Below are 26,157 nucleotides of genomic sequence, written 5' to 3' on the forward strand. Positions count from 1 at the left end.
CCGTGTAGTTCTGGGCTGATCCCTCACCTTCCTCATGATCCTTGATGCCCCACGAGGTGAGATCTTGCATGGAGCCCCAGACCGAGTGTGATTGACCGTCATCTTGAACTTCTTCCATTTTCTAATAATTGCGGCAACAGTTGTTGCCTTCTCACCAAGCTGCTTGCCTATTGTCCTGTAGCCCATCCCAGCCTTGTGCAGGTCTACAATTTTATCCCTGATGTCCTTACACAGCTCTCTGGTCTTGGCCATTGTGGAGAGGTTGGAGTCTTGTTTGATTGAGTGTGTGGACATGTGTCTTTTATACAGGTAACGAGTTCAAACAGGTGCAGTTAATACAGGTAATGAGTGGAGAACAGGAGGGCTTCTTAAAGAAAAACTAACAGGTCTGTGAGAGCCAGAATTCTTACTGGTTGGTAGGTGATCAAATACTTATGTCATGCAATAAAATGCAAATTAATTACTTAAAAATCATACAATGTGATTTTCTGGATTCCGTCTCTCACAGTTGAAGTGTACCTACGATAAAAATTACACACCTCTACATGCTTTGCAAGTAGGAAAACCTGTAAAATCGACAGTGTATCAAATACTTGTTCTCCCCACTGTATCTATGGCAGGTTGAGCTGGGCTGGGGGATATACAGTGAAATAGTACAATAAGAAATAACCGAAACAGCAATAAGCAAGGCATATTGAAATGGTAGAGAGGCATAAAGCAATCACAGGTGTTATTCGAGAGCTAAGACAACAGCTGGTAATGGCAACAAAGTTTGGGCTGAGGCTAAACATAAACAGGATGCGGTACCGTATAAAGGAACAGTCCAGCAGGCATCAGCTGTATAGCTGAGTTATCTTAAGGTCCGGTGAACAGCAATAGGAGAGTTCGGAGGTAGTTCGGGGGCTGCTATAGCACTAGCTAGCAGATGGATGTTCGTGGTCGACGTCGTAACGGGAAACCTGTTGTAATCACATCAAACGATTTCGCCGGCAGACCAGTCATGTTGGATCGGCGGGGCTCTGTGTCAACACTAGGAGGTCCCGTCCGGTTGACAGAGAGGTAGATAGCCGGGAGAAGGGCCTGGCTCGCGGCTAGCTCGAGGCTGATTAGCCAACAACAACGTCCATTTGATTGCAGCTATCTAGCTACGATGATCCGGTGTTAAAGGTCCAGTGAATCAGTGATTCCGGCAGAAAAACCGATATGTTCTGGGTCGATAACGCGCTGTGCAGACAGTGCAGACTGGCGGATAATAGTCCAGGCTAGAGCTGGCTGGTAGGTAGTGCAGGCCACGGACAATGGTGAGAAACCGCTAGCGGTGGCTAATGGCAAGTAGCTAGTTAGCTGGCTACTCCCGTCCGTTAGACAGAAAGGTAGATAGCCGGGATATGGGCCTGGCTCAAGGCTAACTGGTACTTGAATCAGGGGCAGTGGTGATTAGCCAAACAGCAACATCCAATTCGGTTGCGGCTAGCTAGTTGCGATCCGGTGTTAATGTCCAGTGATTCAGTTATTCCGGCAGAAAATCCGATGTTCTGGGTGAAAACCGCTAACGGTGGCTAATAGCAAGTACTGTAGTAATAGCCAGTTAGCTGGCTAGCTGGTATCAACTGGAGATTCTAGATAAAAGGTAAGTCAATAATAGAAACCGTTCCACATTGAGTGAGGCGGGTTGCAGGAAAGTATATTTTGTAGAAGGATGAAAAGTGTGATAGGGAAATATGTACGAAAAATACAAAAAATACAAAAAACTGGTTATTTACACAGACACACAACAAAGAACACGACCGCACTGCTATGCCATCTTGGCCTCATTATCCAAGTTTATCATTTTTAAAAGGCTAACTGATCATTAGAAAACCCTTTTGCAATTATGTTAGCACAGCTGAAAACTGTTGTGCTGATTAAAGAAGCAATAAAACTGGTCTTCTTGAGACTATTTGAGTATCTGGAGCATCAGCAATTGTGAGTTCGATTACAGGCTCAAAATGGCCAGAAACAAATTACTTTCTTCTGAAACTCGTCAGTCTATTCTTGTTATGAGAAATTAAGGCTATTTCATGCGAGAAATTGCCAAGAAACTGAAGATCTCGTACGACGCTGTGTACTACTCCCTTCACAGAACAGCGCAAACTGGCTCTAACCAGAATAGAAAGAGGAGTGGGAGGCCCCGGTGCACAACTGAGCAAGAGGACAAATACATTAGAGTGTCTAGTTTGAGAAACAGACGCCTCACAGGTCCTCAACTAGCAGCTTCATTAAATAGTACCCGCAAAACACCAGTTTCAACGTCAACAGTGAAGAGGCGACTCCGGGATGCTGACCTTCTAGGCAGAGTTGCAAAGAAAAAGCCATATCTCAGACTGGCCAATAAAAATAAAATATTAAGATGGGCAGTATGAGATATGGCTTTTTCTTTGCAACTCTGCATAGAAGGTCAGCATCCCGGAGTCGCCACTTCACTGTTGACGTTGAGATAGCCATTTACAACATTAACAATGTCTACACTGTATTTCTGATCAATTTGATGTTATTTTAATGGACAAAAAAAATTGCTTTTCTTTCGAATACAAAATGACATTTCTAAGTGACCCCAAACTTTTGAATTGTAGTGTGTATAAAAATTATAATTACAAAACAAATAAAAAAACAAATAATATCTATCTATCTATTATGTTACTTTCTTTGCTCAGAAAACTTTGGGGGCCAAATAAAACCAGTTAGGGAACCCTGGACTATGGTCTCATGAGTCTTCTCAAAATTCCCCCTGTGGATAGGCCAAGTACCACCAGAGGTCCTAGTACCCCTGGTTGGGAACCACTGGACTAGGCTATTATGCGTTAGACGATTTAGTTTCATTTTCATCTTTGCAACTTCCTAACAATGGCGAGTAGCCTTTTTACTCCGTCTTAAGAGAAGAAATTAAGGTACACGACAAAACATGAACATTTGAACACACATAATATTTTATTCATCTATCGATTTTGCCAAAACATATAAAGATAAATTATAGCGTTGTGACGTGCACGCACGCGCACACAGACACTCCTATGCAAAGATTAGGCCTAGTCTACCATCTTTGTCCTTTACCGAAAAAACGATGTTTTTGAGAGTAAGTAAATATGGCGAATTTCAAATAAGTATTAACCTTCTAATTACTTTTCATAATAGCAGTAGCAGTTATTATAGTTTTAGTCTATTAAATGGTTATGACGTCATCTTTCCCATGACAGGATACCGGACTACGAGAGAGGTGAGCCTCAACATATTAACCATTAACTCCTTTTGTTATTTCAATAAATTAAAGGATTGCACACTTATTTATTGAGAAATTCATATTGTGTCATGACTCTGACTCAGATAAAAATATTTTAGGGCAGATAGGTTTTTGGAGACTGAAGACAGTTTTAGGACTAATGCCTTCAAGATCATCCGTGTAATGGTTGAACTATCATATTATGAAGACGGACCAAAGGAATATGTGGATGAGGTATGCATGTACCCCTTTGAAGGCGTCATTGTCTAAAGTTGGATAGTTTCTCTACTTGTCCTGTGTAAAAAGCACCTTATGAGAGCCCCTTTTTTGGCAGTTTAATTGTGCCATCAAACCCATTGGTCTTCCAGAGGAGCCAATATGGATGGATAGATAGATAAAGCTGTCCAGAAATTAGGGTTACATTTCTAAAGAGAACATCTTTTTTATTTGTGCTTCTCACATCAAACCTGTGTCTATAAGATGCTCCAAAGCATCTTCTTCTTAGGCTGGATTAATTCCCCCCAATACACCCCAAAGGATATCCTTGGTGACTGTGAGTTTATGATGATGGAGATGTTCCCAGGACCGTTTGAGAGTTACAAAAGGAAACTGCCAAAATGGACTCCATTCTCCTGTGTGCTGGATATGGTGAGTGTTGTGTTGCTGATGGTCTTGACTAACCCACTGGGCACAGACATCAGTTCAACGTCTAGTTTTGATTTACATTTTGTTGAGTTGTCAACTAACCATGAATTCAATGTGAAATCAAGAACAAATGTCCAGTGGAGCGTATTCATGGACGCCAAGGGAAGCCCAGCTTCCCAAAAAAAGGTACCAGTTGGTAGAGCATGGAGCTTGCAACGCCAGGGTTGTGGGATTGATTCCCACGGGGGACCAGTACGAAAGAATTGATGCACTCACTCTCTGGATAAGAGTGTCTGGTAAATGACAAAAATGTAAATGTCTCTCTGTGTTTCAAAATGTTCCTTCAATTCGCAAGAGGCTGAATGTATCTCACAGGAGAAAGCATCCGAGCGAGCGAAACAGCACCCCTCTGTCTCTCTATGTGTCGGCCACCTATCTGATACTGTCAGATCCAAATGAGTAGGACATTGTTGCCGCCCGTAACGTTGAATGCAAGGGAAGCCAGCGAGCATTTTGCCTCCTTTGACCAAAAAAAGTATACAAAATTTGCCAATCAGCGTTGAGCTAAACTGAGCGAGCTCAACTGTGAATGGTCCTGGCGGGAAAGAAAAAGTGTCAAGGGAAGCCAGCTTGGATTTGGCGTCTCTCCTATCAAATCGCTTTGAGAGCATACAGTGGTTTGCGAAAGTACTCACCCCCCTTGGCATTTTTCCTATTTTGTTGCCTTACAACCTGGAATTAACATTGAGTTTTTGGGGGTTTGTATCATTTCATTTACACAACATGCCTACCACTTTGAAGATGCAATTTTTTGTTGTTGTGTGAAACAAACAAGAAACTTGTACACCCCCCCCCCCCCACAAAGTCAATACTTTGTAGAGCCACCTTTTGCAGCAATTACAGCTGCAAGTCTCTTGGGGGTATGTCTCTATAAGCTTGGCACATCTAGCCACTGGGATTTTTGCCCATTCTTCAAGGCAAAACTGCTCCAGCTCCTTCAAGTTGGATGGGTTCCGCTGGTGTACAGCAATCTTTAAGTCATACCACAGATTCTCAATTGGATTGAGGTCTGGGCTTTTACGAGGCCATTCCAAGACATTTAAATGTTTCTCCTTAAACCACTCGAGTGTTGCTTTAGCAGTATGCTTAGGGTCATTGTCCTGCTGGAAGGTGAACCTCTGTCCCAGTCTGAAACAGGTTTCCCTCAAGAATTTCCCTGTATTTAGCGCCATCCATCATTCCTTCAATTCTGACCAGTTTCCCAGTCCCTGCCGATGAAAAACATCCCCACAGCATGATGGTGTTCTCAGGGTGATGAGAGGTGTTGGGTTTACGCTAGACATAGCGTTTTCCTTGATGGCTAAAAAGCTCAATTTTAGTCTCATCTGACCAGAGTAACTTCATCCATATGTTTGGGGAGTCTCCCACATGCCTTTTGGCGAACAGCAAACGTGTTTGCTTATTTTTTTCTTTAAGCAAAGGCTTTTTTCTGGCCACTCTTCTGTAAACCCAGCTCTGTGGAGTGTACGGCTTAAAGTGGTCCTATGGACAGATACTCCAATCTTTGCTGTGGAGCTTTGCAGCTCCTTCAGGGTTATCTTTGGTCTCTTTGTTGCCTCTCTGATTAATGCCCTCCTTGCCTTGTCCGGGAGTTTTGGTGGGCGGCCCTCTCTTGGCAGGTTTGTTGTGGTGCCATATTCTTTCCATTTTTTATAATGGATTTAATGGTGCTCCGTGGGATGTTAAAAGTTTAGGATAAAACATTTTTAACCCAACCCTGATCTGTACTTCTACACAACTTTGTCCCTGACCTGTTTGGAGAGCTCCTTGGTCTTCATGGTGCTGCTTGCTTGGTGGTTCTCCTTTTTTTAGTGGTGTTGCAGACTCTGGGGCCTTTCAGAACAGGTGTATATATAGTGAGATCATGTGACAGATCATGTGACACTTAATTAGTTAAATAAAGTCTACCTTTGTGCAATCTATGTGACTTCTGAAGGTAATTGGTTGCACCAGATCTTATTTAGGGGCTTCATAGCAAAGGGGGTGAATACATATGCACGCACCACTGTTCCTTTATTTATTTTTAGGAATTATTTGAAACAAGTTATTTTTTTCATTTCACTTCACCAATTTGGTTAATGTCCATTACATGAAATCCAAATAAAAATAAATTTAAATTACAGGTTGTAATGCAACAAAATAGGAAAAACGCCAAGGGGATGAATACTTTTACAAGGCACTGTACGTCATTAACAGAAATAACTTGAATTGTTGTATCTCGTTGTGTTGTTGTCCTCCGGTGTCTAGCTAGCTAGCTAAAATTGCCCCTTTCCTAAATTAGCCATGGATGGAGATAGGGATTTGGACTTGTGGTTTTACTTAATTTTCCGTACTGGCCAATGATTATAACGTCGATTCTGATCCAACCATTAATTAATACATTGTTGTGCCCCTGGCCTGAGGGGATGAAAGTTCAATATGCAAATGTCACCATGTCATTGAAATTAGGTTAAGAGTTGGGTGAAAAAAAGGTTAAATGCACTTGATGACTTTTTGCTAAGATATTGATCTGCTCCTATCTGTATATATTTTTGTAAATCATTTTATGAATAGTTCACTAAAGTTTCTCTGCGATATACAGGCCACCATCTTTTGTCTATTTGGATTCTACCTGCTGTTTATGGGCCTTTTTCTCACTGACCTTATCTTGTTTGACGTCTGTTGTCATCTACTCCCAGGTGGTCTCCTTGTTTGGACCAGACAAAATACAGCAGAAGCTGTCGGAAATCGCCACTGACATGTTAGGGGTACACAAGTTCACTTCCTCAACCATCTGCATCTCTGAAAGTGGAGGGTGCTACTATGGAGCATCCATGTCTTGCAAGAGGAGGAAACAGGGACAGATTACGATCGCTGTGTCCTTTCTGTGTACCTGGCATTATGGTGTATCCAATGCCGTGATGACATACAGGCCAGATAAGAACAAGTGAAATAACTTTGATGGCACCATGCAACCAGTGGCGGCTCCTGAAAAAATTCTCAGGGGGGGCAATTTTTCTGATGATTTAGGTGACCTACACACATTTTAAAAAATATATGTCCAGCAACAACATGAAGACAGGGGCAGCATATAAGTCAATACTGATATACACATTACTTGCTTCAAAAAGGCCTCATGGTTGAATTGGAAATATGTGCACCTGAGCATAATTCACAACAAGCAAGCAGGAGCTTTTGATAGAGGCTACTGAAAACATTGATGCAAGTTATTGGTAATAAGAAATTTTTATAGACTTCCATATTCTGCCCTCTTGTATAGATTTGTGAAAATGAACAGTGATAGACATTTTGCCTGAAAACAGAATTTGAAAATAATTTATAGAAAAGGTAAACACAGCTATCTGTATGGCTTTGTAAAAATGAACAACCATATTCTGGCCAATTGTATAGATTTGTAAATATGAACAACCATATTCTGGCCAATTGTATAGATTTGTAAAAATGAACAGATTTATTTATTTTTTTATTTAAAAAAAAATGAAAAATAACTATTTTAAACAACATCAACTGTGAACTGATTTGGGCGTGTGTGTTAAAGAGACAGACAGGGAGGGACAAAGAGAGAGAGAGGCTACATTACTTGTACTGAAACTGTTCTAGCTTGCTGCATGATCAAATTCAGCTGATGCGCATAGCAATGCACGTAATGGGCATTCTTGAAATACTCACGCACCTTTTGCTGCACACCAGCCTTCTCTCCCCTCATAACACTGGCTCCATCGTAAGCTTGCGCAATGAGTTTGACTTTTCGTTGTCGGGCAAAAAGACCGTTCAGTCTCTCCAAAAGCACACTGGCGATTGAGACTGAGGTTGATTCCGAGATGGGAAGGAACTCAAAAAAGCGCTCCTGCACTTTGTGGTTGCTATCTATGTACCTCTGCTATCTATGTACCTCTGACTTCGTCAGCTTGGATAGCTACGAAGTTCGCCGACTTCACCTCCTCCACAATATGTTCCCTCATGACCGCTAGCATACACTCCAGTAGCTCGTTTTGAATGGTCTTTGATGTGCCCTTGAAAACTTTAGCATTTTTAAGATGGTCATCAAACACCTCATCTAATTGTGCCACAAAGTTGACAAGTCCAAGAAAAATACCAGGGTTGGTGGAGCCCTCCGTTTCATCTTTGCCTCGCAAAGCTAACTCAAACACTCCGCAAAACAAAAACGAACTTCTTTCAAAGAGACAATCGAGTTGCACTGAACGCTAGCCATCTTGATTGACGCTGCTACCCGCTCTTTTCTTAGTTATGTTACGTATGACGAAAGCGCGTAAGTGCAAGCCCTCCCAGGACCCATAGAGATTGTATTGAAAGCTCTTCCTTTTCCCGTTTGGCAGTGCGTCGCCCATATCGCCCTAATGAACACACCGCCCCTGCATGCAACTACCACAGTATGTCAAATGCCAGGCTTTCAATGTGAAGAGTGGGGAGGTGATGTCTCCTTGCGACTCCTATGTTGATCTTTTTGGTCTGAAGACATCTGCGCAATCAAATAAGAAAACTCAGAGGTGGATCTATGGGCACTGCGCAGAGGCAGAGAGCTTGAGCAAACTGCTCTATAAAGAGAAAGAGATTGAGAAAGAAGTGGCACCAGTTGAGCACAAAATGCGAGAGCAAGTGATGAAGGAGGTAAAAACTCACCTGGAAGCGAACCTCCGATTGTCAAAGTTTGATTGGGATTCTTCCTATTACACTCCACAGTAGATTGTCAGAGATGACGGGTAAACGCATGTGCGCGCGCACACACACACGCACGCACGCACGCACACACACACAATTTACAGATATACAGATGCACATTCTTACTGTAACACCCTAGCAACATGTGATTTGCGGCCGACAGCTACCGTGAACGTTTTAGGATAAGAACATAGCTTTAGCCATTTCAAAATGCGTAGAATTGCAGAAAATGTTGCATTAAAACTGCAACATTTTATTTAAGCTCCATTGCAAAATGTGTAGAATTGCAGGAAATTAGCTTTAAAACAAAATGTTCTCTACACCAACCCATGTGGTGGGTCGTGACTCAAAAAACACCACCATTTATGGGTCACAAAGCAAAAAAGTATAGAAATCCCTGGTTGGAAACCTCGATGGAGATGCTGTATTATTCATCAAATGTCTGCTGTATTTAATTAAATACTCTAGACAAAGCATTTGACATAACAAAATATTATTTTTAATTGATTTTAAAATTTACTTCTACTGTAAGCATTGATGCATTAATGTCTGGTTTGACTTATATGTGAGGAATTAATCTAATAAAGGAGATTACATTGTGTGTTTGTGTGCTTGTTTGATCACAGAGTGTACTTGAGCTTTAGTGACTGTTTAGTTTGCAAACGGAAGGGTGGAGAGGATTGAAATGGCAAACAGGAAAGTGCTAAATAGGGAAGTGCAATCAATGTATCTGATATGATGTTTTTATGGTATAATGATGTCATGCCATAGTGTTGTGAGGACAGAGATAAAGAGTTAAGAGATGAGTGGTTTGGGGCCAGGAAGTCTACATTCCATTATGTCAAAGTAGATTAGTGATGGTTAGGGTAGTGTGAGTGATGGACAGGATGTAGTGACCTGAGGGCAAAGGGTAATAAGAACAGAGACAGGGAGGCCTATGATGGTTGCCAGATGTATGTGAAAGGAATGAGAACCAAAGGCTATATAAGATAGAGAGTCTTCTTTGTTAACTTAGTTCAACTGACGAAGGGCAAAGCCATGTCCGTTTGTTAGATGAACCCACGAGCTCGTGATTCAATAAATACTTGGTATGAAATCTCCACAGAATGTCTAAGTATATTCTTGCATCTTGAACTTCTCAATACATTTGCATTTTAGTCATTTAGCAGACTCTCTTATCCAGAGCGACTTACAGTTAAGTGCATACATTATTTTTTTTCATACCCCCTGTGGGAATCGAAACCACACAATACCAGAAACTCATCATAACAGATTGGCGTCTAAACGAACAGGATGCAGTTCACAGATCAACTAACCGGTAAGCAGACTTTCATTTTTTGAATTATGTCAAAATCTGCTTATCTGTGGTAAGGCTTAGCTGTAACAGACCTTTAAAATTCAATATTTTAAAGGGGGACGATGAGTGGTATTGAATTATGTAAAGGGATGTAAGGAGGAATATATAATTGGACTATTACATGGTGCTATGATTCAAATTAGAGTGTGGTCGAAGTAAGGAGTAAATGCAACAGAATAGTGAGATAAGGCGCAGAGCACCTTTAATATGATTTAAAAGATTATATTATAAAGAGATTAGGTGCAGAGCACCTTTAATATGATTTAAAATATTATATTATAAAGAGATTAGGCGCAGAGCACCTTTAATATGATTTAAAACATTCTATTATAAAGAGAGTGGATGATTCCATTGGATGGGCTCAGGTAAACCCTTGATGTTACAGACATCATAAAGAGAATGGGCGGAAGACACCCTTAATGTATGATACATTATAAAGTAGTGGGTTTTTAGACCCGTAGTGTGAAAGACATTACAAAAGAGTGAAATAGGTTACGGACCTTTGATGTGGTAAATCGTCATAAACAGAAGGGAGAATAAAAACCTTTGTAATACTCAAAACGACCAGGAGATGGAGCCAATGCAATGTAACATATTGAATACTAGCACCAAAATGGCAGAAATAAGCAAACGACATTTTAATACAGATGGGGATTTTATGTAAAGTATTTAATTACTAATATTGCATGCAAGGAGTGTTATAGAGATTTACGTTATTTTAGAGAGCAATTTAGGGTATATTTTCTGGACAGGCATGGCAGTGTCCTTGGAAATTACAGTATGTTTTTTTTGGTTCCGCTGAGAGAATGAAGGAGAGGATGATTTGGGTTGAATGAGGATTGTTAAATTAACTGAAGGATTATTTGATGTGAGTATATAGAACTTTCTAACGTTTTATAAGGAGTTGTGACGATTTGGAAATGGTAATGACAAAATCATAATTAGAGTGCCAAGTCTGTATTATATTTTTTCATCCAAACGTAGATGTACGTCGTGGGTGAAGAAAGTAATTAATATGGGTTTTCTAAGTTTATACCGTTGTTGGATCATGTGATAGTGGAATAAATTGACCATAAGTAATGTTGTTTTAGACGTAATGTATAATATAGTACAAAGACAATATAGGGTTCAATTGAAATAATTATCATGGTAGAGCTAACGTAGTACAGTGAGGGAACTTCATTTTGTATCAGAGGGTAAAATGAGAAATCATTGTAATGGCGCTATTGGTGGAAATCTATTTATCATTTCAAGGCATGGAGTAACAATCTGCATTTATGAGTGTAAATTCCACTGCTGATGTGTTGATTGAATGGGTACGACGGAGTATTTGGTTTGGTGATGTTGAATGTATGATTTGAAGCGTGTGTGGTTTAAATAGCAGGACTCTTGTAGCTTGTTTGGTGGAGAATGGTGCTTGCAATGCCAGGGTTGTGTGTTCGATTCCCAAGGGGGGCTAGTATAACTATAAAAAATGAAGGAGCTCACTAATTGTGGGTCGCTCGGGATAGGAGTGTTAGCTAAATGACTAAAATGTAAAAATGTTAACGGGTATGGAGAGAAGAATGCATGGTAGTATTTTCTTGGGCATTGAATAAGGTTTTGCTAGATTAAACGAGTGACAATGGTGGAATATGTCTATAAATACATTTGATAGTGATAAATGGATGATTTCAATATGATAGTAAACTACAGCAAGTGTTTGGTGTTACTTGTAGCCTACTTAGAAAGGATAGTTGAATAGATCTCATTCATTCTGATAATGTCGGAGTGATGGTTTCATTGCGTGGTTATGATTTTAGTTGATTACAAGACAAATAGGATATAGTTTACGATGTATGGAGAAGTTAATGTCTTATATGGTAATAGATCATCTGAACCAAACATGACGTTACTACGGCAATTTAGGATGGTTAATGTTGTTAAGTTCGTTTTTAAACCCTATGATAGAGGTAAATGCAGAACGATGTTTGAAAGTGTGTTTTATTAGGTCTGCTACTAAAAATTGAGGAATTTCCATGTTTTTGTCTGCGGGTGTTAACCATTGGGGCTTGCTGAAACGTGAGAGCGTTGTAAGGGACACTATGGGTTACATTAGGTGTACAAGGATCGCGTATTTTGTAGGAAGTCGTTGGGGGTTGAATGTTTGGTGAAATGGCTAGCTAGTTAGCGGTGAGAGCTAGGGCTAGGTTTCCATTAGACAACGTCACTTGCTCTATGAACTGGAAGTAGTTGCTTTGCAAGGATAGCGGATTTTGTATGGTGTGTCGATGGTGGATGTTGTCGATATGTGTAGAGGGTCCCTGGTTCGAACCCAGTAAGGGAGAGAAAGCAAATATTTTAAATTGATGCTGACGTGCTGACGTGAATTACTGGTTTCATTGATAACATTATAGGAAAGATGTTGTCCTACCAATCCATGTCGGATAGGATAACATAGTAATTCAAATTGCATATCGGTGAATTTGATGTTTTATTGGTTTTTACTATAAATGTAAAATAACTTGTCATCTGTTGAGGTACCGTTATGAGGAAAATTAGCGGTAGAGTATGATAGATATTGTAGAGGGTTTACAAAGTAAGTAAGTTCATTGGGTGATGAGACATATTGAAAGGTTGAATTTAATTATCATTACTGGATCAATGATAATAACTGTAATAACTATTAATAATAATTGTAATAACTATTTCACATTAAATTGTGCCTTTTTCTGATAATGTTATAATTGTAGCCTATTGCATTACTTTAGTTTAAAATATAAGTTTGTTTATTTAACAAATCTAGAACCCACTATAGGTTGGTGCTATTCCCTCAGCATAATAGCTAAAGCTACTTGCATCCCCTGGTCCCCGTAACGAAAATAAATTATCGTTCTAGAATTCACCAACTATTTGCATACACCACTGGTGTTAAGCAACCTATCGAATAAAGTAATAACAATTAGAATTTATCAAAGCACTGCCTTCCAGTCAAGTATTTAGACCTCTACTTGAAATCTTACAGCTCAATCTAACTCGCTGGACTGTCTCAATTTTTTTTTCTCCCGCTAACCAGAGCCATAAATTATTCTCCTTTGTCCTCAACTCAATTTTTACAGCTATATCGCCATTTCAGTTCGCTATTCAATTTCTTTAACTGTTCTCTCTGATTAGGCCCTAATTAATAAAACAAATACTTGCTATCATTGATAAGCATACATTTAATGATATTCCTATCATTTGAACTATCTCTCACCCCTCCCCTTGCTCCTTCCCACACAACGGGGGAAGCGCAGGGACCTTGTAACATATTTTCATAGACCTTTCTAGAATACTTCTACTTAAGCTATCTAATTCAACCTTTCATATTTCTCAATCCACGTAGTAATCTAGGTCTATAGCCCCAATGCGAAAGCTTTACTCACTGTCCCTACCTGGGTTCGAACCAGGGACCCTCTACATACATTGCCAGTCACCCCACACATTCCGCGATCCTTTCAAAGTAAATACTTCCAGTTCATAGAGCAAGTGACGTCACCAAATGAAAACCGCACTAGCTCTCACCTCATTCTAAGGTTGCTGGGGCCTCTTTCATTCCCCGCCAATAGATTAGGTAAGGCTATCAGTGGGTACTGGCCCCCTCCTACTCTCTCTCTCTCTCTCTCACTGTTTCTTCATGCTCTTCTCCCATGTCTATATAGTGCCCTCCGGGAGGTGAAACCAGTCTGTGCATCATTGGTGGAGAGGTTGCTCTACTTCCTTGTTTCCTCTCCTTGCTCAGGTCTCACATAGTTTGTTCCATTTCCTTCAGCTGTTTCGCGCCTCTTCTTACTTCCTCTTCCAATATTTTCACTTTCCTTTTTCTTTCTTCTCTCTCTCTGTCCTCCCTTTCCTGATTCTTCAGTTCTATTTGGGTCAAACCCCCATCAAGCATCAGGCTTCCCCTGTCGCCGTCACCCGTCAGGCTCATACGACTTTCTTCTTCCTGTAATCTGGACATGTTCTCAACCCCGTCTCATATAGCTCTTGCTGCTTCTAGCAGTGCCCCTACCTCCTGTCTCCGATCGCCCAGATCGCAAGCCCTCACCCATTTTTCTCCTTCTTCCTCTTCTGGTCGTTTATGATATTCGACTTTCCCCACAATGTCAAGCGTTGGAGCCATCAGTTTTGGTACCTCGTATGGGGGTGGTGACGTAGGCAGTTCTGGGTATAATCTGGGCGGGGGTGGAGCCGTAGGCAATCTGGATTCTTCTGTCTTGTCCTGCTTCTCCTTGTTGTTCTGTTTTTCTTCCCACATTTTCTTAAGTTTTTCAAGCATGGCTAGGCCAATCCGCTCCTTTAGCCTTGCTTTCTCCATTGCGTCTTTGATCTTGCCTCTGCGGGGCTCCCCTTCATTCTTCCGTTCACCTTCTGCTTTCTGGGTTTTCCGCTTCAACGTTTCCAGTATTCTCCCTGGTTCGCCTCCTACAGGCACTCCATCGGGGGATAGTATACAACCATCCTCTATCCATTCCTTATAGAGTTTCTCTCCTCGCCTGCTCCATTCCTTCCCGTCCTTTCCTCCATTAGTTTCAAGTGTGGATTTTAGAACCTTCAATATTCTTTCCCGCTTCTCCACTGGTAGTCATGTTTTTCGTTTTAATTTGTAATATTCGTCCGTTATTTAATTATTTAAAGTATGTCTATCTATTTATTTAAATCAAATTATTCCCACCTACTTAGTTAAAGTTGGTGCATATTTATATTTCAACGATAAACCAAATTATTTCAGTCTAATTATTTAACCAGTATTGTGCAGTGTCAACATCAAATGTTAAATTAAATAATAAACCAAATTGCTTCAACTTAATTATTTAAAACCAGTATTATGCTATGTCAAACATCAAACGTTAAATCAAATAATAAACCAAATTGCTTCAACATAATTATTTAAAACTAGTATTATGCTATGTCAAACATCAAACGTTACAGTTCAGTTATATCAGTTCAAACATTTCAGTTTAGTTATACTAGTTATTCATTATTCTACCTTTATGTTCCCAATTGTTATTAACGGGTTTTACGGTTTAAGCAGCTACAGACTTCTTTAACTCCTAATTAGTTTTCTATCAAGGTATACAGGTTTATTAATTTTAATAACCTGCATTCACTCTTTTATTTCATTTGCAATCACTCTTTTATTACACTGCGATCATTCGCACTCTCATTCATACAACACCCTATAATTTAAAGTGCTCCTCCGATCTGGGCTGTACCCCCAAGTACAACTCCCTGCCGAAGCGCAACACTATAGTGTACTTTAAAGTGCTCCTACGATCCTAGCCGTACTAGTTACGGACCTTGCCGATAGCGCAGCACTATCAAAAATTTTAAGTGTCCCTCTGATCCTAGCCGTACCCTCGATCCTTGCCAGTAGCGCAGCACTTTTAATCCAATAATTCCCTATACCCCCGGTTCCCACCCCTGGTGGTCCTAGCCTGAGGATTTCAGTATTTTCCCTGGTCCTAGCCGTACCCTCATAGTTACGGACCTTGCCGGTGGAACAATACTCTATGGTACCATGGTTTACATTTACATTTTAGTCATTTGGCAGACGCTCTTATCCAGAACGACTTACAGTTAGTGATTGCATACATTATTTATTTATTTTTCATACTGGCCCCCCATGGGAATCGAACCCACAACCCTGGCGTTGCAAACGCCATGCTCTACCAACTGAGCTACATCCCTGCCGGCCATTCCCTCCCCTACCCTGGACGACGCTGGGCCAATTGTGCACCGCCCCATGGGTCTCCCGGTCACGGCCGGCTACGACAGAGCCTGGATTCGAACCAGGATCTCTAGTGGCACAGCTAGCACTGCGATGCAGTGCCTTAGAACACTGTGCCACTCGGGAGAGTAGTTTAACATCACATTCACCACAGGTTTGCATGTCACAATATGGTGCTTATCTACTCATAATAATTCGTATAATAATTCATAATTTAGTTCACTTACATCAAACAGGTGTTTCACAAAATTAATTTGGATAAAGCCAATGTGCAGAACTTTAGTTACATAACAATAGGTGTCTGCTTACCTGTTTTTAGTTGTCCGGACTCTTTGTGAAACACACCATCCAACGACAGCGATGTCCAATCGGCCGGACAATACCCAGCGAAGTCCCTCTACCAGATCACGTCGGCGGTCACCAATTGTTAAGTTACGTCAATTCAAATCTGGTATAGGAACAAAAAGAGGTCAATACACGTCTTCTAAAATAGACTAGTATTTTAATTAATGCAAACACTTGAATGGTAAATATGATGTTCGTATATACGGGCCCACTGAAAAACCACGCAGGGCAGTCAGAGAACTGAGCCATTGTTATAAGTTCTTCTTTAAATACTCTGACAGAGATAGTTCCCGCTCCCTGCTGGGCCTGTCAGAGTAGAGGCTGGGTGTGGTTTAAACTTACCCAACCTATCGATGGCGCACAGGCTGGTCCCAGCCCCTTGGCGCTTCACTGTTGCCGGGCATTAGTTGTTATCTTTACAACTTGTCTCGAGTCAGCAACCTCAGACATAGTTTGTTCTTCTTTGTAGCAGAACACATGTCCTTGAGCGGTTTAACAAAGAGGAAGTGTGTGTGTGAATCACAAGTCTGTCTCAGCCTACCCCCTAACGGTTCCTCACATTAATCACAGCTTGTTATGTTAAACAATCTATATCAGTACAGCACAAACCTATTATGTTTAATCATTAATGTTTTCTTTCTAAGCTAGGCATCACACCTAGTTGTAAGAAAATAGATCCCCACACTAGTTAGGTGAATGATAATATGTTATTAGGTAGTATTGCTTTGTGGAGACGATTTACTAATGAAGAACATGTCTAGATAGTTGAATAAGGAACGATATTTGATAATTGATCATTAGTATTATGACATTATATTGTTTGTTTAAACAACAGTGAGTTTTGCAGATGGTTCATTACTTCAGATAACGATAGGTTGTTTATAGTACGTTGAACGATGGGAGATAGTTGTTGCTGTTGGCCTGAGTAGACATCTTTATGTGGGTTTTGAAGTTATTAAACAATAGGTTTATATTAAAAACATAAATACAACAGTTTGCGATGATTAAATTACTAGAAAGGGGTTATAGGTTTATAGTGGAAGGTGTAGTTAACTTAATGAAACATGTTATTATCTAGTGTCTTCTAAGTGGGAGTTTTTTTTCTCCAGGATTGATGGAAGTCTCCTAGAATATTATGTTAGGGGTAAAGTAGGACACAACGTTTCAAACAATGTTTTAATCGATGCTGGGGATAAGATATCTAGTCTTACTTAGGAGGAGTACGTGATTGTATTGGATAATGTATGGAATTTGACATTTAGAGAGAAGTTAGTAACAATAAAAAGGGGTATCTGATATTTCCTAAGTTGTTGATACAGTAAACAATAATGGTTTATTTGATATGGGATAACAAGGAGCAGAGTTAAGGGTTCAATAATCATTGTGAGATTTGAAGAGGATATGATCTGAAGAGTAATCAATTCAACATAATCATTGTAAACTCAGAGGAATTTTGAGTGGTTTTAATTTTGTGAAAGGTTTTATATAATCTTTTTATGGAGTAGTTCTGAGGAGTGAGATTGATACGAATGATTATTGATGAGATAGGACTGGGTATATATGTATCATGTTTTGTGTGTAATTACTTTCTTTGGATTGTTGATTATATGTTAACGACATGTACAGTGGGGAAAAAAAGTATTTAGTCAGCCACCAATTGTGCAAGTTCTCCCACTTAAAAAGATGAGAGAGGCCTGTAATTTTCATCATAGGTACACGTCAACTATGACAGACAAAATGAGGAAAAAAATTCCAGAAAATCACATTGTAGGATTTTTATTGAATTTATTGGCATATGATGGTGGAAAATAAGTATTTGGTCAATAACAAAAGTTTCTCAATACTTTGTTATATACCCTTTGTTGGCAATGACACAGGTCAAACGTTTTCTGTAAGGTTTTCACACACTGTTGCTGGTATTTTGGCCCATTCCTCCATGCATATCTCCTCTAGAGCAGTGATGTTTTGGGGCTGTCGCTGGGCAACACAGACTTTCAACTCCCTCCAAAGATTTTCTATGGGGTTGAGATCTGGAGACTGGCTAGGCCACTCCAGGACCTTGAAATGCTTCTTACGAAGCCACTCCTTCGTTGCCCGGCGGTGTGTTTGGGATCATTGTCATGCTGAAAGACCCAGCCACGTTTCATCTTCAATGCCCTTGCTGATGGAAGGAGGGTTTCACTCAAAATCTCACGATACATGGCCCCATTCATTCTTTCCTTTACACGGATCAGTCGTCCTGGTCCCTTTGCAGAAAAACAGCCCCCAAAGCATGATGTTTCCAACCCCATGCTTCACAGTAGGTATGGTGTTCTTTGGATGCAACTCAGCATTCTTTGTCCTCCAAACATGACGAGTTGAGTTTTTACCAAAAAAGTTATATTTTGGTTTCATCTGACCATATGACATTCTCCCAATCCTCTTCTGGATCATCCAAATGCACTTCAGACGGGCCTGGACATGTACTGGCTTAAGCAGGGGGACACGTCTCGCACTGCAGGATTTGAGTCCCTGGCGGCGTAGTGTGTTACTGATGGTAGGCTTTGTTACTTTGGTCCCAGCTCTCTGCAGGTCATTCACTAGGTCCCCCCGTGTGGTTCTGGGATTTTTGCTCACCGTTCTTGTGATCATTTTGACCCCACGGGGTGAGATCTTGAAGGAAGACCCAGATCTAGGGGGATTATCAGTGGTCTTGTATGTCTTCCATTTCCTAATAATTGCTCCCACAGTTGATTTCTTCAAACCAAGCTGCTTACCTATTGCAGATTCAGTCTTCCCAGCCTGGTGCAGGTCTACAATTTTGTTTTTGGTGTCCTTTGACAGCTCTTTGGTCTTGGCCATTGTGGAGTTTGGAGTGTGACTGTTTGAGGTTGTGGACAGGTGTCTTTTATACTGATAACAAGTTCAAACAGGTGCCATTAATACAGGTAACGAGTGGAGGACAGAGGAGCCTCTTAAAGAAGAAGTTACAGGTCTGTGAGAGCCAGAAATCTTGCTTGTTTGTAGGTGACCAAATACTTATTTTCCACCATAATTTGCAAATAAATTCATAAAAAAATCCTCCAATGGGATTTTCTGGATTTTTTCTCTCAATTTGTCTGTCATAGTTGACGTGTACCTATGATGAAAGTTACAGGCCTCTCTCATCTTTTTAAGTGGGAGAACTTGCACAATTGGTGGCTGACTAAATACTTTTTTTCCCCACTGTATACTTTCTCTTCCAGGAACATAGGGATTTCTTGATATCTCATTGGGATGTTAAAAAAGTCTGTAGGCTAGGTGGAACTAGTTAGTAAAATTAAGTAGTTTTATTTTTAGGTTTTCATAGGGAGCTACCAAATTAAATTAAAGCCTGGCCATGTTTGTTTTATTTGTTTTCCAAATGGGTTTTGCAAATAAACACACAACACACCTAGTCTGATTTTATAAAGGGTTGTTATTTTGAGAGTTAGGAGTTTCAATTTTATGGAGTTTTTATTTTTATTTTTGACTGAGTTTTGGGTATACATGATTTCTTATGAGAATCAATGTCATGAGGATTTTATGTACACTTGGGGTACATAACATTTATTAGATGTTTTGAATGTTGGTAATGATTAGTATACTATCAATTCGTTGAATGATTTCAATGACCTCTGAACTCTGTTCTGACTTGCTGGTGTGATCTGATCATCCACACTAGTAATCCGAGAAACAAGGGCTGAGAAATTTAAGATAGTTCATTTTACTGAGTTGAGGGTAATTTATTATAACTGATTATTAAAGTCGTTTATAATTTGATTTTGATATATATGATTTGGCTAGATAATAACAAGGGAGAGAGAGAGCTATCCTGAATGAGGGATAACTGTTGATAGTTAATTATACTAATCTTGGATTACTTTACGGGATAGAAGTAAATTGAGGTATTATCAAAGGTTGTCTTTTTAATTTTAATTTCATTTTTATTATGATTTAATAAACAATGTTGGTGTTTTGTTTTTGAAAGAATGAATCACGTTGTGACATGTGTTCAAAAAAGGGGGTAGTATTGATGGTATGAGGATTTATTGGTATATTTGCATATCATAGTAAGAATTTGAGCAGTAGTAAGTAATGTGTTATGGGTTAGATTAAATGTTTTAAGGCAAAATGTATTTGTGGTATAAGGCAGAATTTAGAGGAAGCCTTTCTATGACATTAGTGACCATAACAAGCTGCAAGATTGTGCACTTCATAATCTAAAAGGCTTATCAGGAATGATAAGAAGTCAGGATGAAGTAGCATGCTGTGTCTCAACTAACAATGTTATCCAGATTTTTTTAGAAAATGTGAAGGCTTCTCTGACAGACCTACCAGGAGAATCTGGAATTTTTTTGCAATTTGGAGACTATGTGGTGGTAAAGGATTAAGGAAGTAATTGATGGACAACACCCAAGTGGGAAGGTTAGTAATAGGTGTTGATGACTACCTTGATGGAGGGGCAAGTAATTTTTTTATTACATTTTTTAAAATCTTTATTTTAACAGGGAATAACAGACTGAGACCTGGATCTCTTTTACGGCTGTGCCCAGTGTAAACATGTTGACATGTACAGTTTTAGACATACAGACAAGAACATTTCAAACATACAAAACAAAAACACTATTCAACAGAAACAATCACAGACAACATCATATTGATCCTCCATAACATTTTTAAAATGGGCAAGGGACACCAGAGTGTCTAACTTAAGTTGGATCTGCAGTTTGTTCCATAAATAAGGTGCAAAGGAACTGAAGGCAGTCCTACCCAACTCTGTGGAGACCACAGGAGTCTCTAATGTAATCCACATATGTGATCTGGTTTTAAAATAAGTATATCTAGTGGAAATTAATGATGATATACAGTGGGGAAAAAATCCAGAAAATCACATTGTAGGATTTTTAATGAATTTATTTGCAAATTATGGTGGAAAATAAGTATTTGGTCAATAACAAAAGTTTCTCAATACTTTGTTATGTACCCTTTGTTGGCAATGACACAGGTCAAACGTTTTCTGTAAGTCTTCACAAGGTTTTCACACACTGTTGCTGGTATTTTGGCCCATTCCTCCATGCAGATCTCCTCTAGAGCAGTTATGTTTTGGGGCTGTCGCTGGGCAACACGGACTTTCAACTCCCTCCAAAGATTTTCTATGGGGTTGAGATCTGGAGACTGGCTAGGCCACTCCAGGACCTTGAAATGCTTCTTACGAAGCCACTCCTTCGTTGCCCGGGCGGTGTGTTTGGGATCATTGTCATGCTGAAAGACCCAGCCACGTTTCATCTTCAATGCCCTTGCTGATACATGGCCTGATACAATCTCACGATACATGGCCCCATTCATTCTTTCCTTTACACGGATCAGTCGTCCTGGTCTCTTTGCAGAAAAACATATTTTGGTTTCATCTGACCATATGACATTCTTCCAATCCTCTTCTGGATCATCCAAATGCACTCTAGCAAACTTCAGACGGGCCTGGAGATGTACTGGCTTAAGCAGGGGGACACGGCTGGCACTGCAGGATTTGAGTCCCTGGCGGCGTAGTGTGTTACTGATGGTAGGCTTTGTTACTTTGGTCCCAGCTCTCTGCAGGTCATTCACTAGGTCCCCCCGTGTGGTTCTGGGATTTTTGCTCACCGTTCTTGTGATCATTTTGACCCCACGGGGTGAGATCTTGCGTGGAGCCCCAGATCGAGGGAGATTATCAGTGGTCTTGTATGTCTTCCATTTCCTAATAATTGCTCCCACAGTTGATTTCTTCAAACCAAGCTGCTTACCTATTGCAGATTCAGTCTTCCCAGCCTGGTGCAGGTCTACAATTTTGTTTCTGGTGTCCTTTGACAGCTCTTTGGTCTTGGCCATAGTGGAGTTTGGAGTGTGACTGTTTGAGGTTGTGGACAGGTGTCTTTTATACTGATAACAAGTTCAAACAGGTGCCATTAATACAGGTAACGAGTGGAGGACAGAGGAGCCTCTTAAAGAATAAGTTACAGGTCTGTGAGAGCCAGAAATCTTGCTTGTTTGTAGGTGACCAAATAATTATTTTCCACCATAATTTGCAAATAAATTCATTAAAAATCCTACAATGTGATTTTCTGGATTTCTCAATTTGTCTGTCATAGTTGACGTGTACCTATGATGAAAATTACAGACCTCTCTAATCTTTTTAAGTGGGAGAACTTGCACAATTGGTGGCTGACTAAATACTTTTTTCCCCCACTGTATATGGAGGTAGTTTTAAAATAAGTGCTTTATAAATAAACAAGAGAGCATGTTGCTCTCGCCTCACAGATAGAGAGGCCCAACCCACATGTTGATATAGGAAACAGTGATAAGTTTTGTAACTATCACCCGTGATAAACCTGAGTGCACTATGTTAAATAGCATCCAGTGGTTTTAATGTGTTTGCCGAAGCATGCATATAGATAATATCACAGACAAGCCCTGTTTCTGTAAAGGAACCCTATCTTGAATTTGAGCTTTTTTCCCAATTCAGTAACATGTTTTTTAAAAGAAAGCCTATCATCTAACCATACCCCTAAGTATTTATAAGAGAGAGAGATTCCTAGATCTAGAACTAAACTGTAGATCTATATGTAACATTGTAGGATTTTCTAACACAGAGGAGGAAGATGGCACTTCTTCGGCGGAGCATTGTTTTGTTTTGTTTGTGTGTTTTTGGAAGCAGAGACTATTGGTACGCTGATAGAAGGACAACAACAGAGAGACGGTGATAAGTGGAGAAGGACTCTGCATGATCATAGAACTAGTGAAGGAAGAAGGTTCATGCATCATCACACAGTCTACACCAAAGGAGGTATGGATAGAGGGGAGATTGAACAGGTATCATGTCAACCAATGCAATGGATTGCTATGATGAAATTGACGATTAGAGATGAGGATACTGTTGATGACAATTATCAGGTGATGGAGGACGATGTCAGATGAAGGATAATGATGAGATGTGGGTTATGGCTGAGTACCTCAGTGGAGGAACAGAGCTATAGACCTCCAATAATTTCAAGATTTTTCAGATTTTTCAGGAATCAACTAGCTGTCATTCCATTAGGTTATATGTATTTAAAGGGTTTATATAATAGAAGGGTGGAGAGGATTGAAATGGCAAACAGGAAAGTGCTAAATAGGGAAGTGCAATCAATGTATCTAACAGCATACTTTAACCAGGAACCAGGGCGCTTGTCTGATAACCAGCTCAACATTCCGGTCAGTCCTGTCATATGGCCATTACACCAGTAGGGGCCGGTGTCACCCCAGGCAATATCCCAATTGGAATTTGGACAGGTTTGGGTGTTAGTTAAATCATTTGTTCTTAAACGACTTGTCTTGGATTTGTTCTTGGCAGACTCCTGGTAAAGGTTAGATATTTTATTACATCTGGAAACTGTTGATTTTTTACCGCCTGCCTGTGTTTTCCTTAAGACATTGCATGGACACCTTACCCAACAGGATGCTATGAGAGCTGCAGTATTTGAATGCAGTTTTTAATAAAATTGACGACCTGCACGTCACTAGTGGATTCCTAACATGCAATAGGGCAGATAAGGTATTGTTCAAAAGTATAGGGTATAGGGTGGCATTTTGGATGCATAGGCCGTGGTCAAAAGTCATACTTTATGTTAGGGGGCCATTTTGGCTCTGGTCAAAAGTAGTGCACAATAAGCCTTAAACGACTAGACACTAGGCACTACTATCATGGTCAAGATCCCTCTAGTACAGTCACTGTAACCTGGTATGATGGTAAAATGTATATTTCAGACACATGAACAGGTCCCAGCGCTGAGACGCACACACACAGACAAACACACACGAATACAAATCAATAGCAGTTATTAATATGAATAATGGAGCTGGCAACACGAAGGTTGCAGGTTCAATTCCCACATTGGCTACATTTACTGAGTACATGTGTTAAGTGTAAGTGGTTTTTAGGATAGAGGCACCTGCTGAAGTGGCTGTAGCACAGAGAGCAGTGTGAGACAGATTAAACCAGTCTTGGTGTGTGTGCGTGCGTGTGCATGGGTGTGTGTGTTAGCATCAGAGTCACTCCGTCATCCCATGGGATTAACGGTGCTCCTGAACAGCCCAGATTACTCCACCTCTCTCTGACAGGCTATAAATAGTGACACAGCCAACACAGAGAGAATGGATACATAGCACCTTCTCAGTGATCACACCCGCACTTGAGCCACCAGATTATTACAGGATGTTATATTGATTTCCAGATCAGCCTTTTGTTTCATAGCAATGTTGCCTTTTATTCTAATTTCCAATGAATAGAGAATATATCAGTCCCTTATTTGTATAAAAATACCTGAACAGGAGATACAATGTGATTGATTCAGATGTCTTCCTGACATTCAGCTCTCAGAGAGAAAGGAACAGGAGTGGACAGATACCTCTGTTAAAAGACATGGACCGGGGTTCAAACAAACCGCAATGCACTGCTGACGTCGCACTGCACTTGACTTGTAAAGGTAATTTCAATGACGTTTGTGGAGATTGCATTTGGGGTAAATACAGCGGATGTCGGCTAAAACATCAATGAAGTCAATTGCAGTGCGATGTTGGCTGTTTTGTTTGAATCCCGGCCCATGGGTTTGAGGGGTGCAGATGGGTTTTGTTCGCTAGTGAGAAAATGTTTTTAAAAAACATGTTATAACAAAGTGTAACAAGGAGATACTACCTGAACACATGCAAAACGTTCAGCTAGGGTTTGCCACACTGGCAGAAATTCTGGGCCAACCCTGAAATCATTTTTGATTTGATAAATCCTACGAGAGAGACACACCTAGCTGGTTCTGTTTCAGTCTAATCCCTAGCCCTAGACAATTTCTCATGCCATTTTCTGTTGTAGACATAGATCAGAAAAACTGGATAGGTACATGTAAGCAATATGTTCTCACCATTTAGTGTAAGGAAAGCTGAATGGCCGGGATTCAATCAAAGGCACGTTGTCGACAGGCACATTGCACTTTACTTTTAAAGGTAATTCACCTTGTGCCAACATCCACAGCATTTACCATGAATGTGATCTCTGCGAACATCGGGAAATTGCCTTTAAAAGGTGCATTGCTGACTTTGACAGCATCTAAAGTCCTTAAGACAGTTTCAACATTCTCTGAGCCAGTCAGCTTATACATACTGTATAATTCAATGCATGCCAAAAGTTTGATAGCTTAATTTAATACTGTATATGTTCTGGTATATTATTTTTTATGTACAAAAGGTAATTTTGTGATGAAAATAAGAAAAATATACAACAGAGTCAATATACACAATAAATCAAATAATGAAAAAAGGACCAAATAAATCTTCATCTTCATTTGAGAGTGATGAGCAAAAGCATGAAGCCCAATACATAGGCACTAGGCAGTGTCCCAAATGGCACCCTATTCCCTTTTGTCATGCACTATAGAGGGAATAGCATGCCATTTGGAATGCACCCATAGTGCCCTGTAACCTAGATACAGTGTTAGATCTACATCTTGTCCATAGTTTCACATTCTGTCAAATAGATATTCAATAATGTCTTTATATTATACATGCATATCCATATGATTGGACTTCTGTGAAGGATTGCATTATAACACAGTGATTAAGAGGCAAAGATTGAGAAAGCGAGAGAGAAAGAAAGAGAGCGAGAGACCTATACAGTGCCTTCAGAAAGTATTCACACCCCTTGACTAATTCCACAATTTTGTTATATTACAGCCTGAATTAAAAATATAAATTAAAAATATATAAATTAAAAATATAAATTAAAATTAAATATATTATTTTTCTCACACATCTACACACAATACCCCATAATTACAAAGTGAAAACATGTTTTTAGAATTTGTTGCTAATTTAAAATGAAATATAGAAATACCTGATTTACATCAAGTATAGACTCAAGGGTGTGAATACTTGTAGAAGCACCATTGGCAGCGATTACAGCTTTGACTAGTCTCGAGTATATCTCCATCAGTTTTGCACATCTGGATTTGGTGATTTTCTCCCATTCTTCCTTGATGATTTTCTGCTAGGCCAACAGCTCTG

At 39.9% G+C, this 26,157-nt stretch overlaps 1 protein-coding gene across 1 annotated transcript in view; it reads left to right on the forward strand.

Moving 5' to 3' along the window:
• The first annotated feature begins 3,167 nt into the window (after positions 1–3,167).
• The window catches only part of LOC121571877, a 33,217-nt gene continuing 10,227 nt past the window's right edge, over positions 3,168–26,157 (forward strand). The window contains exons 1-2 of the mRNA XM_045222037.1: positions 3,168–3,253; positions 3,376–3,490. Of these exons, the coding sequence (XP_045077972.1) occupies positions 3,440–3,490 (51 nt within the window). The 5' untranslated portion in view covers positions 3,168–3,253; positions 3,376–3,439. The remainder of the gene's footprint in view (positions 3,254–3,375; positions 3,491–26,157) is intronic.

This window comes from Coregonus clupeaformis, chromosome 8 (assembly GCF_020615455.1).
Source record: "Coregonus clupeaformis isolate EN_2021a chromosome 8, ASM2061545v1, whole genome shotgun sequence".
NCBI classification, from domain to species: domain Eukaryota; kingdom Metazoa; phylum Chordata; class Actinopteri; order Salmoniformes; family Salmonidae; genus Coregonus; species Coregonus clupeaformis.